The sequence below is a fragment of the Nomascus leucogenys genome, chromosome 7b (genome assembly GCF_006542625.1).
Source record: "Nomascus leucogenys isolate Asia chromosome 7b, Asia_NLE_v1, whole genome shotgun sequence".
In the NCBI taxonomy this organism is placed as follows: Eukaryota; Metazoa; Chordata; class Mammalia; order Primates; family Hylobatidae; genus Nomascus; species Nomascus leucogenys.
The window spans coordinates 58,672,282-58,686,663 of record NC_044387.1 but is presented as its reverse complement, the minus strand read 5'-3'; the positions used below and the strand labels follow the sequence as shown (position 1 = coordinate 58,686,663).

General features: G+C 43.9%; 1 protein-coding gene across 4 annotated transcripts in view; it reads left to right on the top strand.

Moving 5' to 3' along the window:
* Window positions 1–14,233, top strand: part of EIF4ENIF1 (eukaryotic translation initiation factor 4E nuclear import factor 1) — a 57,492-nt gene extending 43,259 nt beyond the window's left edge. For 2 of the 4 annotated variants that reach the window (XM_030816132.1, XM_003258111.3), the window contains exons 11-19: window positions 3,141–3,212; window positions 3,969–4,152; window positions 5,254–5,333; window positions 5,926–6,065; window positions 8,916–9,000; window positions 10,505–10,637; window positions 11,465–11,809; window positions 12,726–12,890; window positions 13,474–14,233. In XM_030816132.1, coding sequence (XP_030671992.1) covers window positions 3,141–3,212; window positions 3,969–4,152; window positions 5,254–5,333; window positions 5,926–6,065; window positions 8,916–9,000; window positions 10,505–10,637; window positions 11,465–11,809; window positions 12,726–12,890; window positions 13,474–13,712 — 1,443 coding nt within the window. In that variant the 3' untranslated portion in view covers window positions 13,713–14,233. Of the gene's footprint in view, window positions 1–3,140; window positions 3,213–3,968; window positions 4,153–5,253; window positions 5,334–5,922; window positions 6,066–8,915; window positions 9,001–10,504; window positions 10,638–11,464; window positions 11,810–12,725; window positions 12,891–13,473 lie in introns of all 4 variants that reach the window. The other 2 variants (XM_030816131.1, XM_012508141.2) reach the window with 1 other exon arrangement.
* Window positions 14,234–14,382: the final 149 nt, after the last annotated feature.

The following is a 14,382-nucleotide window of genomic DNA, read 5'->3' as shown; positions in this document are numbered from 1 at the left end:
ACTAAAAATACAAAAAATTAGCCGGGCGCGGTGGCAGGCGCCTGTAGTCCCAGCTACTCCGGAGGCTGAGGCAGGAGAATGGTATGAACCCGGGTGGTGGAGTTTGCAGTGAGCCAAGATCACGCCACTGCACTCCAGCCTGGGTGACAGAGCGAGACTCCGTCTCAAAAATAAATAAATTAAAAAAAAAAAAAAAAAAAAAAACTTGTAGGCATGAGGTTAGGTTACGAGGTGACACAACTGCATATCACCTTGTAAATGCAAGTATTTATAATATACTGGTTCTTTGTCCTAACAATTTTGAGAGGGTAGTTCTCACCCATAGCCTGTGTGTTAATATCACTATCTCTTGATACTTACTAATGTGGAAGCAGGGTAGATATGAATAATAAAAACATAAACATGGACTTATTCTAGTTGCTAAGTTATAGCAAATTTACCAAATTGAGTTTTCCCTCTTTTTTTCCTGTTCCCTGCTTGCCTGGGAACTTACCAGTTAGCCAAGATGCAAGTAGCAATAGCTGTTTGAATCATTATATCTTATACCAAAAGAAAGCAACTGACTTTTAGCATTCCTTATCTGACCAATAGGACAGACAGAGGTTCCATTATTCCTTAGTGCCAGGACTGACCTACCCTTGAAAGCAGGCACCTCAGATAGGTAGACTGACTTCTTTGTATCTGACCACACCATACCAGTTGCAGGAGAATGTCCCTGTAAACTGCTTTAGAGTTACTTTTATACAAAGAATTATTAGATACAAATGCTTTCAGATGAAGACCAGACTGAAAGATGGTAGACTATCCTATTTTCCTTTCTTGTTACCTTTGTGTCTTGGTGACTGGGTGCTGACTGCAATGGTGTGGTTCATATCTTGTAATTAGCTTGCTTCTTTTGGTGTGAGCAACTAAAAATATGGAAGGGGGGATTCAGCAGTTTACCTGATGTTTTTCCACATTTTATTGCAGATACGATTCTCGGATTTGATATTAACACAATTTACTCTTGAGTTGTAAGGACAATTGGTTTGATGTTGGGGTTTTAGTACTCTGAAGTATATCTGGTTTTAGCTGAGCAAATGAGCCTCAAACATCTGCCAAATGGATGGATGACACATTCAAGTGGCTAGGCAAAGGCTAAGACAAACTCAGCTAACAGGAAAGAATGCAACAAGGAAAGTAATGGAATAAGAATAGCAGGTGTTATCCCAAAATATTGCTCAATTTGCATGTTGTTAAGTCATGGTTTACTTTTTGAATTCAGTGTCTTTAATTACTACTGCTGTGTATGTTTTGTATACTATTTCTGATCTGCCTCCATCCATTTAGGTTGTCATATTGGTTCATCCAAAAATAATACATGCTGGTTCAATCTAAATTCTGTTTTAAATTATAGATTCTATCCTCCAAGTATAATAAGCCATGCAGTATAAAGTTAGTCTATTTGTTTTTATTAGATGGAAGTAAATGACTCTTAAAGAGATTACTTATAAAATCATCTGCGTTTAGTCCCAGTTCCAAAATCAATAAAATAGTTGGGTATTCTTGGGCTATTTGTCATGTCTAGACACTGCTTTGGACTTTGACAGCTCCATCTAGTGGAAGGGAAACTATACCAGAGAAAGCACTTCACACAGAGCTAAATGGGCATAGGGATGTCCTGAAATGCAGGAGGGGACTCCAGGTTGGATGCACAAAATGTAACCACTGGCCAGGCCTGCTGGTGTACACCTATAGTTCCAGCTATGTGGGAGGCCAAGGTGGGAGGGTTGCTTGAACCCAGAAGTTCAAGGCCAGCCTGGAGAACATAGACCTGTCCCCCCACCAAAAAAAAAAAAAAGTAACCACTACTGCTTTAAGAGTGGAGGATTTGAATTTTGCCCTGTATGTGATACCCATTTTGGAACAGCTCGTTTAAAAAATAATAAAGTTGCTGGGTGCGGTGGCTCACGCCTGTAATCCCAGTACTTTGGGAGGCCGAGGTGGGCATATCACGAGGTCAGGAGATCGAGCCCATCCTGTCCAACATGGTGAAACCCCGTCTCTACGGAAAAAAAAAAAAAAAAAAAAATTAGCTGAGCGTGGTGGCATGCGCCTGTAGTCCCAGTTACTCAGGAGGCTGAGGCAGGAGAATTGCTTGAACCCTAGAGGCAGAGGTTGCAGTGAGCCGAGATCGCGCCGTTGCACTCTAGCCTGGTGACAGAGCAAGACTCTGTCTCAAAAAATAAAATAATAAAGCTTAAATTTCCTGAAATATGAAACTCTGAAATATAACAATTTTGGCCAAACCTACCTGCATGTTGTTTACTAGGATTTTAAAACCATATGCATAGGCTGGGTGTGGTGGGTCACATCTATAATTTAGCCAGCACTTTGGGAGGCCAAGGCCAGAGGATTGCTTGAGCCCAGGAGTTCAAGACCAGCCTGAGCCACATGGCAAAACCCCATCTCTACAAAAAATATAAAAAGTAGTTGGGTGTGGTGGCATACACCTGTAGTCCCAGCTATTCAAGAGGCTGAGATGCGAGGATCGCTTGTGCCTGAGAGGTCAAGGCTGCAGCATGCCATGATTGCACCACTGCACTCCAGACTGGGCAACAGAACAAGACCCTGTCTCAGAATTTTGTGTGTGTGTGTGTGTGTGTGTGTGTGTGTGTGTGTGTATATGTATGTGTATATGTATATATATGTATGTGTATGTGTGTATATGTATATGTGTATATATATATATGTATGTATATATGTATGTGTGTATATATAAATGTATGTGTGTGTATGTATCTCCAATAAATCTTGTTAAAGGTAATGGTTAGCAAGAGTTATCTCAAGTAAGTGTTCCTGGTTTCACCATTTTTCCCCCTTTTGGTCACAGTGTTAGAAACAGGGAAATGGACTTAGGGTTAGCATAGTGAGGATCTCTTGAGGGGACTTTGCCTGTACATGCGAACAGTCTTTCCATCCCCAGATCTTTGGGACCTGTGTGATGAGAGCGGAACACATTGGTCTAAGTTTTCTGTGACTTGAGTATCATTCTGCTATTAACTCCCTAGGAGTATTTTATGCTTTCTTGTGGTCCCCAGTCAATCTGCAAGTTAAGTGAGTTAAGAAAGTTAAAACCAGTTTTCTTTTGACTCTTTTAGCGAAACCTTGAAAGCCATTTGATGTCCCCTGCTGAGATTCCAGGCCAGCCTGTCCCTAAGAACATCCTGCAGGTACTTCACAATCTTATACTGCGGCCTTGGAGTCTTGAACAGTAGTCTTCTGAACCAGTTTTGCTTAGTGGTCCAACTTTGGGCCTTAGAAAATGATCTATGTTGCCTGGCAATCAGAGATGTGATATTGTTGCCTGACATAGTTTGGTGTTGCTGTTAATCTCAATGGGCAGGGGATAGGGGGTGGCTAAAAAAGTTGACAAACTAAGCCTTGACTTCTAGTTTGCTTTGCAGTTTCTGTGGAACTTAAAAGTATCTAGCGAGGCACGGTGGCTCACTCCTATAATCTCAACACTTTGGGAGGCTGAGGTGGGCGGATCACCTGAGGTCAGGAGTTTGAGACCAGCCTGGCCAACATGGTGAAACCTTGACTCTACTAAAAATACAAAATTTAGCCTGGTGTGGTGGCACATGCCTGTAATCCCAGCTCCTTGGGAGGCTGAGGCGTGAGAATCGCTTGAACCCGGTAGGCAGAGGTTGTGGTGAGCCGAGATCATGTCACGGCACTCCAGCCTGGGTGATAGAGTGAGACTCTGTCTCAAAAAAAAAAAAAAGGAACCTCTATTTATAGCACTAACTTAGAGCATATGTTCCTAGCTGAACATTCAGATAAATGTGTTGCATGTACACATCCAAGTCCTTCAGTTGAGCATGAGGGAGATCCATCTTGTGGCTCTCAAAAGTTAATCCATAATTCACAGCCTCTGAGTAGAAGGAATAACTAAGTTCACAGGGATTTGGCTTTTGTGCCTTTAGGAACTTTTGGGTCAACCAATTCAGAGACCTGCTTCTTCCAATCTTCTGAGTGGCCTTATGGGGAGCTTGGAGCCTACAACATCTTTACTGGGCCAAAGAGCACCCTCTCCTCCCTTGTCACAGGTGTTTCAAACTCGAGCAGCCTCAGCTGACTACCTTCGCCCAAGAATACCATCACCAATTGGTAAATATACATAATTGTCAAAAAGAAATAGGAATTTATGGCCAGGCGCGGTAGCTCATGCCTGTAATTCCAGCACTCTGGGAGGCTGAGGTGGGCAGATCACCTGAGGTCAGAAGTTTGAGACCAGCCTGGCCAACATGGTGAAACCCCATCTCTACTAAAAATACAAAAATAGCCAGGCATGGTGGTGCATACCTGTAATCCCAGCTACGCGGGAGGCTGAGACAGGAGAATCGCTTGAATCTGAGAGGCGGAGGTTGCAGTGAGCCAAGATCACGCCACTGCACTCGAGCCTGGGCGACAGAGCGAGACTCTGTCTCAAAAAAATAAATAAATATACTTTTGGGGGATGGGGGAGCAAACGTGGAAGATACCAGCTGCTCTTCCAGGTGAATATGTTCATTTTATAGATTTTTTTTTATTGAAATAAATCTAACTTTGATCCAGCTCTTTAGTCTTATTCCTTATTTTGGGAATTCAATCCAAAAAAAGTTAATTTGGCTTCTTATGTTTTTCTTTGATATAGTAGAAGTCAGTGTAGTGGTTATCTATGAAGCTATTGAGTTTTGATAGACAATCCGCTGTTAAGTCTTATGGCTAATTCAGAATGTGACTGAAAGAAAAGTTCCAGAAAGTGTCTTAGCAAAGTAATTACATGGAATGTCGTAGTGTTCCCGCCATCCTAGGCCACTTTAGGCTACTGGCCACTCTGGCTCCTGCCAGACAAACCTTGAGAGGCATTTTCTGAAATCTGTCCACAGTCAAACAGATAGAATGGAGAGAATGTGTACTCTCAGAACAATGGTGTCTGCTTTAATACCAACTGGCTTAGTGATAACGGGACAAATTGCTGGCTAGAAAAGCTCTTCTCTCCCAGAGAGAGGTCTTGGCTTTAAAAGGAGCAAAGCTGATGGCTTAGTTGAGAAGCAATTTGGACAGTGCTCTGGTTGAGGTCCAGAGGGAGAAGGACATCTGTCAGCCCAATAAATCAGTGCTTTCCAAGAGATGGCGTTCAGCAAGAAATGGCATGCATTAATGAAAATGCCTCCCTGATGCACACATTACCATCTTGGTACTCACTGAGACTAACTTTCCTGACAGGTTTCACACCAGGACCACAGCAGCTACTCGGAGATCCATTCCAAGGCATGCGCAAACCCATGAGCCCCATCACGGCCCAGGTCAGGCTGAGCTCTTTCTCAAACTCATCTCTTGCTTGCCCTTCACCCTCTTGGTGCATGGGGAGTGGAGAGCTGAATTGTTGTGATTCTTAAAAATGGTTTTGAGGCCAGGCATGGCGGCTCATGCCTGTAATCCCAGCACTTTGGGAGGCGGAGGCAGGAGGATCACTTGAGCCCAAAAGTAAATTTAAAAAATGAGCCAGGTATAGCAGCATGCATCTGTAGTCCCAGCTACACAGGAGGCTGAGGCAGGAGAATTGCTTGAGCCCAAGAGTTTGAGACTGCAGTGAGCTATAATGGTGCCACTGTACTCCAGCCTAGATGGCAGAGTGAGACTCTGTCTCTAAAACAAAGAAATGGTTTTGATCTATATTTCAAGCTCAGTGAAGGTTAGACAATTTGCTGAATAATTCAAGTAATACTTAAATTGTTAATCTTGTTCACTGCGGTGGCAGCACAATTTAGTCAGGTTTGCAGTATCTAATTTTTCTCAGCTTCTGGTTAACATACCTTTCTAAGAGTGAAGAGAAACCTTTTTAGAAAGTATGGTGTCCTTACTCTTCTCCTGACCCTCCCCTCTCCTTTTCAGCAGATGAGCCAGCTGGAGTTGCAACAGGCAGCTTTAGAAGGGCTGGCCTTGCCACATGACCTTGCTGTACAGGCAGCAAACTTCTACCAGCCTGGTTTTGGCAAACCACAGGTGGACAGAACCAGAGATGGATTCAGAAACAGGTAAATTACTAATCCTGCTCATGTGGAGATTTACGGATAAGTTTTCCTGAAACTAATAAATTACTTATCTGCAGTATAATTCTGTTGTACATACTGTGGTATGTTGTTCAGTATGTGGTAGAAATTCCATTGCAATCCAAATCAATAGAAGAAATAGATTAAATAGAGGAAATATGATTACATTCTACTGCAAGGCATAGGGCTTTCATTCTATATGGTTTTATTTCCGTTCTTGATTTATAAATTACTTTTTTTCTTTGAGTTTGCTAATTAGCCATATGGAAGGGATGCTGCTCGCCTAATTTACCTCACGAGATTGTTATGAGTAAATATATTTTAAAACCTTAGGATGTTTCTACCAGTTAACAATTCATTTTTACAAATGAAACTAGCATAGCTCCTTACTCCTTTCCCCACAGATTCAATGTTCTTATCAAACTCCCTTGATGCAGGTTTGCTACATCAGCAGTTTTTGGCCAGAGCTGACAGGTTTGTTGATCAGAGCTGTTAACAAGTAGATTACTGAGTTCACTCTCCTCTTTTTTGATAGTTGCAACAAATGGTAAAATGAAATTAATCATAAGTTGGGAAGAAAAGGGAAAGGAGTGGCAATATTATTTTATTGTAAAATAGACAAAACTATATAAAACAAATGTGTAGCTTATTATAAGGCAAACTTCCTTGTTAACTACTCAGAGGGCCTGCATGTGCCCTGTGCCAGTAATACCCCTTTTCCTCCTCAGAACTCTCCACTGTCCAGCCTTTAAAAGTAATCACTACCTTACCCGGGAGGCGGAGCTTGCAGTGAGCCGAGATCGCGCCACTGCACTCCAGCCTGGGGGACAGAGAAAGACTCCATCTCAGGAAGAAAAAAAAAAAGTAATCACTACCTTAATTAAAAATAAATAATTTATCATCAAAATACACATCCCTGAACACTATAGTTTAGTCTACCCTTAAAATACTTGGTACTTAATGTTTTGATGTGATTCTTAAAGTTACTACCACAGTGCCTCAGTGTTTTGCTTCAGCTGGTTTTACCTGTTAACCCTTTCAGAAGACACTGAGACCAGGAGATACCCTTACACAAGCACATCCTATTTATAGCACCCTTCCACCGAAACAGAGAGCTCCAGACTGGTCTGCTGAACTCCTCTCACGTGCTTTCTGTCTATAGCATAATGCAGTTACCTAGTATTCATTGACGTGATTTGTGACTTTCAGAGTACTTTTAATTTTTTTTTTTTTGGAGACAATCTCTTGATCTGTTGCCCAGGATGGAATGCAGTGGCACAATCTTGGCTCACTGCAACCTCCTCCTCCTGGGTTCAAGCAGTTCTCATGCCTCAGCCTCCCGAGTAGCTAGGATTACAGGAGTGTGCCACCACACCTGGCTAGTTTTTTATATTTTTAGTAGAGATGGGGTTTTGCTATATTGGCCAGACTTGAATTCCTGGCCTCAAGTGATTCACCTGCTTCAGTCCCCAAAGTGCTGGGATTATAGGTATGAGCCACCACACCTGGCCCAGAATTTTTATATGATCTTCATATCAACCCTGTGAGGTAGATGGGGGGGGGTACGTAACTGCATTTTACAGATACAGAAAACAGGTTTTTAAAACATGGTTTACTCAAAACTAGCAAGCATATTTGAGTCAGTGTCAGTCTAGCCTTCATGTTTTGGATCAGCATCAGTTTCTTAGGTCCTCCCTGTGTACAGTTGTGTCCCTCCAACAAACATGCCTTTCCCCTTACCTTGCTTTTTTTAATTGTATTCATCACTGTCTAGCATACTATTTATTGTTTGTCTCCCTGCCTGTAGTAACCCCACTCCATCCTGCAGCCCCAAGAATGTAACCTCCATGAGGCCAGAGATTATTTTTCTTTTATTCACTGCTGTATTCCAAGAACCTGGAACAGTGTCTGTAGCAGGTGCTCAAATATGTTTACCAGAAGGAATGATAGGTCATGTGGGACCCTCAAGTTTGGGGTTCATTTTTTAGTCACTCAGAATAGTACTGATCTGTCTGCCCATGTTGTCATACACACAGTCACAGCATGGCAGCAACGGAGTACTAACTATAAAGAAGCCATGAATTTAGGTTTTCCATCTATCTGTGATTCAGAGAACTTCAGGTCAGTAACTATACTTGGGCCTTGACCTTTGAGGCCTGAGATCAATCTTGTGTAGACCAAGAGTGGTCCTAAAATAGCTGAAACTCTTGATTCTGTATTTGATTTGAACGAGTGTCACACACAGCATCAGTTCTATGCCAGACATTGTGCTAATTATTGCTGCTCCCTGCCCAGTGAAGCACAGGCAGCCCAAGAATGAAGGCCCTCCCTAGCGCACCTCACTGGTGTAGTCTGCAGTAAACTATACACCAGCTCTGGATAACCCTACAACTCCCAAGGCCCTCCCAAGTTCCTATACCTGTTCCGTCTACCTGAACTGTTGTTCTCCAGCTTCTTGTTGATCGCACCCAGTGGAATGCAGCTTCTTCCCCAGGAAGCATCCCTGCAGTGCCTTGTTATTCCTTCTAACCCCTCCATTTTCCCATTGTACTTTGTTGGTGCCTAATATCTACGTGCCTTGGTTTGCTCTAGGTGATTGTCTCCCCCACTAGACTGAGAGCTCTCACAAGACTGGGACCGTGTTTCATTTTGCTTTCGTCTTCCCTCAGAGCTTAGCATGTGCTTTTGTGTATGTTAGGCCTAAATGCTTGGGAAATTGAATTGGATAAGGGAAAGGGGATGTTAAAATTTCTAGGCTGGTCTTGAGTATTACATGGTTTTAAGACTTGAAGTTAAGCAGATTGGGGTTCATGCTGATAATTGGTTTGTTCACAGGCAACAGCGAGTGACCAAGTCACCAGCACCAGTGCATCGAGGGAATTCCTCTTCCCCTGCCCCTGCTGCCTCCATCACAAGCATGGTCAGTGACCTTTAGTAACTGTGAAGGACTTTAAGGCTTCTCCCTGTTTGGTTGTGCTTGGGTTGTACCACTGTGTGCCCTAAATGTCCTTGAGTTCCTTCCATGGAAATAACTGACCTAGTAGTCTTTCGTACCTGTCTATTAGGTCTTTCCCTTTTAGGACATAGTCTTAAGTCTTAGGATTTTAATGAAGTCCCTATATTGGGGAAAATATGCTCCAGCAGAGATGATCATGGGCCAGGGCACATGAGGTGATATAGTATGTTCAAAGAAATGAACCAGGTGTGGAGAGACAGGAGGACGATAGAGACAGGAGGTGAAGTGGACAGAGGTGACTGGGTCAGACAGTGGGGAGTCTACTGAAACTTGCAGGGGAGTTCACAAATTTGGATTCACCACTTCAGGTCTCAGTGATAGTTCTAAGGCTGGAACAGAAGGGTTTGCTTATATGCAGTGACAAGTCTAGTTTTATAACTATCATTACTTTAAAAAATGTTTCATTCCAGCTGGGTGTGGTGGCTCACACCTGTAATCCCAGGACTTTCAGAGGCCGAGGGAGGTAGATTGTTTGAGTTCAGGAGTTCAAGACCAGACTGGGCAACCTAGTGAGACCCTGTCTCTACCCCTAATACAAAAAATTAGTTGGGCATGGTGGTGCACATCTGTGGTCCCAGCTATACTCGGGAGGCCGAGGTGGGAGGATCCCTTGAGTCCAGGAGGCAGAGGTTGCAGTGAGCCAAGATTGTGCCACTGTCCTCCCTAGTGAGTCCCTGTCTCAAAAAAAAAAAAAAGTTTCATTCCCCACAAATCTTTATCATTCCAATCAAAGCTGATAGAGAAGGAAAAAATAACTTTGCTGTGTGCTTCAGAACCCCACGTGGGTCTTTGCACCAGTGACCTTGAAGGCAGCAGGGTTTGGAAAGAACTTTTTTGTTTATAAGTTATGCCCTGTCTCCTGCCATTAAAGATGTGGGGTTGTTTGGTGAGAAAAGGCAAATGCATAATAAAATCACCAAGGTAGAAACAGTGAAGCAGTAAGAAATGACTCCAAATGATTAATCCTGATGGCTGAGACTATTGAGATAAATTTGACTTTCCTGGTAGCCAAGTTAAAAAGGTAAATATTAGGAGTATGGAGTAATTTTGGTTTTGACGTTATCCTTGAAATGTCCTTTCGCAGAAGGAAGGTCTGTTGCTCCAAGTTATATTTCTGGCCATGTTCTTTTCTTGCCAGCCTAATCCCAGGCTGGGAAATATGTGACGCAGAGGCTGCACAGGCATGTCCCCATTATCACACAGTTGTAAGCAAGGGATAATGTACTTGGGACACTGCCTATTTGCCCCATTCTGTTTTTCCTACAGCAGCTACAGAACAGAATACTACAGTTGGCCTGTGCTACCAATGTGGGGACTCTTTGTTGAGTATCTTGACAAGTTAATCCTGGCTTAGTATTAGAGAAAGGCACTTAGAGAATGTGCTAATGCCAATTGTTTTTCTCTGCAGCTTTCTCCTTCCTTTACCCCTACCTCAGTGATTCGTAAGATGTATGAGAGCAAAGAGAAAAGCAAGGAGGAGCCAGCATCTGGAAAAGCAGCTCTTGGTGACAGTAAAGAGGATACTCAGAAGGCCAGTGAAGGTACTGCAGAGCTGTTAAGGGCACTGCTCACGAAAGTATGTGATGAACATGGGCCTGAGCGCTGACCAGTCTGATATTCTATGCAAAGCCCTGGGCAAGGCCACTAGCTTCTCTGGACTATGGTTCTGTGTCAGTGAGAAGGTTCTGCGTGACAGTGAGAAGAATTGGGCCAGCCTACAGTTGCTTGGTTGCTTGAAATTTGACCAATCTAAGAGTACTACTACCAGACGGGTAGAATGAGTGTTAGTTTAGAATCCTTAGTTAGGCTTCCAAGTTGAATAATTAGTATACTTATTTGGCAAATTAATATAATTCAGCTAGTTTTACTTCTGAAAGATTATGTCCGGCCTGTGGAGACTTAACTGTCCTTATGTGAGAGGCTTTTAGGAGTTGCACAGTAGAGATTTGACGGACGTGGTAACATGCAGATTCCAAATTAGGGTTTGCACAGGTGTTAAAGTATAGATCTGAGAGATTTTTGCCTGTGTTTGAGAAGGCTTGGGGTGGGTGGTGGGGAGGAAATCTTGTTGGTACTATTAAGACAGTTTGGGTTCTTTGACCAGACTCTAATTGCCGTTTAGATTTTCTGTTGTGCTGGACTTGCATAATCTAGGCCACAGCCATTTGTGTAGAGAATGGTGCCCAACAATCCATCTTCTGGTCCTGTTTATGAAGCAAATGATGGTTCCTACCGTGTAGTCCTCTAAACTTGTTAAGGGTATGAGATAAGAATTGAGACCTTAAGAAATGAGATTTATTAGACCAGTGGGAGGCCACAAGTGTTTGGGAGAGGCTTACCAAAATATTTTTTGTTTGGTTCCTCACAGAAAACCTCCTGTCATCCAGCTCTGTACCCAGTGCCGATCGAGACTCTTCTCCCACTACAAATCCAAAACTGTCAGCATTACAGAGGTCTTCGTGTTCCACCCCACTGTCCCAGACCAACCGTTACACCAAAGAACAAGATTATCGACCTAAAGCAACTGGGAGAAAAACACCCACCTTAGCATCCCCAGTTCCTACAACACCTTTTCTCCGCCCTGTCCACCAAGTTCCCCTTGTCTCCCATGTCCCTATGGTTAGGCCTGCTCACCAGCTTCACCCAGGGTTGGTACAGAGGATGCTGGCCCAGGGAGTACATCCACAGCATCTTCCAAGTTTGCTCCAAACTGGTGAGTTTCCAGCCTGACTTGGGTGTCGTCAGTTTGTGGGCCTAGAGGACAATTGTTGGCACTGGTGTGAAGTGCTATAATGTGGGAGATTTCCATCCCTAGAAAGATGTTACTAGATTTTCCCATCTAACTGGCAGGCAGTGGGCCCAATCCAGTCAATCCCCTAGTCCTTTAAAAGATTAGGAACCTAGCTTGAAGATTCTTCTTTTTTTTTTTTTTTTTTTTTTTTTTTGTAGAGACAGAAGTCTCACTCTGTCTCCCCGGCTGGAGTGCAGTGGCGCGATCTCAGCTCACTGCAACCTCTGCCTCCTGGGTTCAAGCAATTCTCCTGTCTCAGCCTCCCGAGGAGCTGGGACTACAGGTGCACGCTGCCACACCCAGATAATTTATTTTGTATTTTAGTAGAGACAGGGTTTCACCGTGTTGCCCAGGCTGGTCTCAAACTCCAAAGCTCAGGCAATCCACCCACCTTGGCCTCCGAAAGTGTCAGGATTACTGGCATGAGCCAGAGGATTCTTCATGTTTTTTTTTTTTTGAGTCAGAGTCTTGCTCTGTCGCCCAGGCTGGAGTGCAGTGGCATGATCTCTGCTCACGGCAACCTCTGCCTCCCGAGTTCTAGGTCCCTGCCTCAGCCTTCCGAGTAGCTGGGATTACAGGCACCTGCCACTACACCTGGCTAATTTTTGTATTTTTAGTAGAGACAGGGTTTAACCATGTTTGCCATGCTGGTCTTGAACTCCTGACCTCGTGGTCCGCCTGCTTTGGCCTCCCAAAGTGCTGGGATTACAGATGTGAGCCACTGCGCAGAGCCCGTCATTCTTAACAAACTTCCAGATCAGCAAAACTGTACAGTGAAGCTGGAAAATTTCCAGGTAACGTTAAGACTACTCAGCTGCTTGCTTTTTCTGCTCAACAGGTGTGCTTCCTCCTGGGATGGACTTGACTCATTTACAGGGAATATCTGGCCCCATCCTGGGTCAGCCCTTTTACCCTTTACCTGCTGCTAGTCACCCTCTCTTAAACCCTCGTCCTGGAACACCTCTGCATCTGGCAATGGTGCAACAGCAGCTACAGCGCTCAGGTAGGTTCAGGAATGTGACAGGTGAGTTTGGGACAGACATAGGGAGTCTTGAAGCTTTTAGGACTAGTTTCCAGTGGAGATGAGTTAACATTTTCATTCTTTAACTTGTTCTAGGTTTGGGACAAAGTGTAACCAGATAATAAGATGAAGTATATTGACCTCTATGCAATTTGGGATTACTGTTCCTGCAAAGTCAGTGGGAAAAGCCAAGTGTGCTCTGGCTTTCTTTTTCCTTTGCCTGTTAGGAGAGAGGGCTGAGAATCCAACAGAGGTTCAGCATCCGGCCTGCCCAGGATATATGCCCCCTCACCAGTTAATGTTGCTGCTTCTGCGATATGGTTACTTGCCATGAGAAGTAGCGGTCATGTCATCCAGGGTGGGTTTTCAATACTGGTAGCTTCTGAATAGCTCAGCTTTCCATGGTACTGTTTTCTGGCATTGTTGGTATTTTGCAAAGGAGTTTCTAAAGAAGCCCTAGAAAAAATCCTCTAGTAAAGACTTCTTTGGATAGAGTTTGAATGAAGCAGGGTCTAATAAACTTTCCTTCTCATGCTGTGAATGATAACCCTTCTTATCTCCACAGTTCTGCATCCTCCAGGCTCTGGTTCCCAGGCGGCAGCTGTCAGCGTTCAAACCCCTCAGAACGTGCCCAGCCGGTCGGGCCTGCCCCACATGCACTCCCAGCTGGAGCATCGCCCCAGCCAGAGGAGCAGCTCCCCTGTGGGCCTTGCCAAATGGTTTGGCTCAGATGTGCTACAGCAACCCCTGCCCTCCATGCCCGCCAAAGTTATCAGTGTAGATGAATTGGAATACCGACAGTGATCAGGGCAGGCAGACTCAACTAAGCCCAGACCTGTGGTGGCACCCTGGGCAGGACCCTGCTTCCTCATCTCGGGTTGGTTTATGGGATTTTACTTTGGAGCACTCTGTGTGAAGCTATTTGGTGGAACCCATGCATCTGGTGTGGTCCGCATTATGATGGAAGGATCTTAACCAGTTGAGTGGAGTGTACCTTGTCTGAATACAGGATGCACAACATTGTCAATCCTGGAAATGGTCTTTCTTTTTTGTAAGATATGTGAATGAAGTGTTGGTGTCCTCACCAAGAGGTGGCACCTAAGGGTTCTGAGGAAATAAATGTATAGACCCTTATGTACAGACCTGTGTATAAACAACTTTTGTATATACATATAGGATAGCTTTTTTGAACTTATACAGCTGTACATAAAAGTAGCTGATATTAGTTAGGCCTGTGTCAACAGTTTGGATTTTTTTCACTTGTACATTTGGGATTTTCTTTTGGTTGATTAAAATTGCATATGCTAAGTGTGTGAATGAAGTAACTGACATTGTTGTGTTTATTTCCTCTCTGAAACCCTAATTTTGTTTGGAGACAGGGTCTCACTCTGTGTCGCCCAGGCTGGAGTGGTGCAGTCGTGGCTCACTGCAGCTTCAACCTCCTGGGCTCAAGCAATCCGTTCACCTCAGCCTC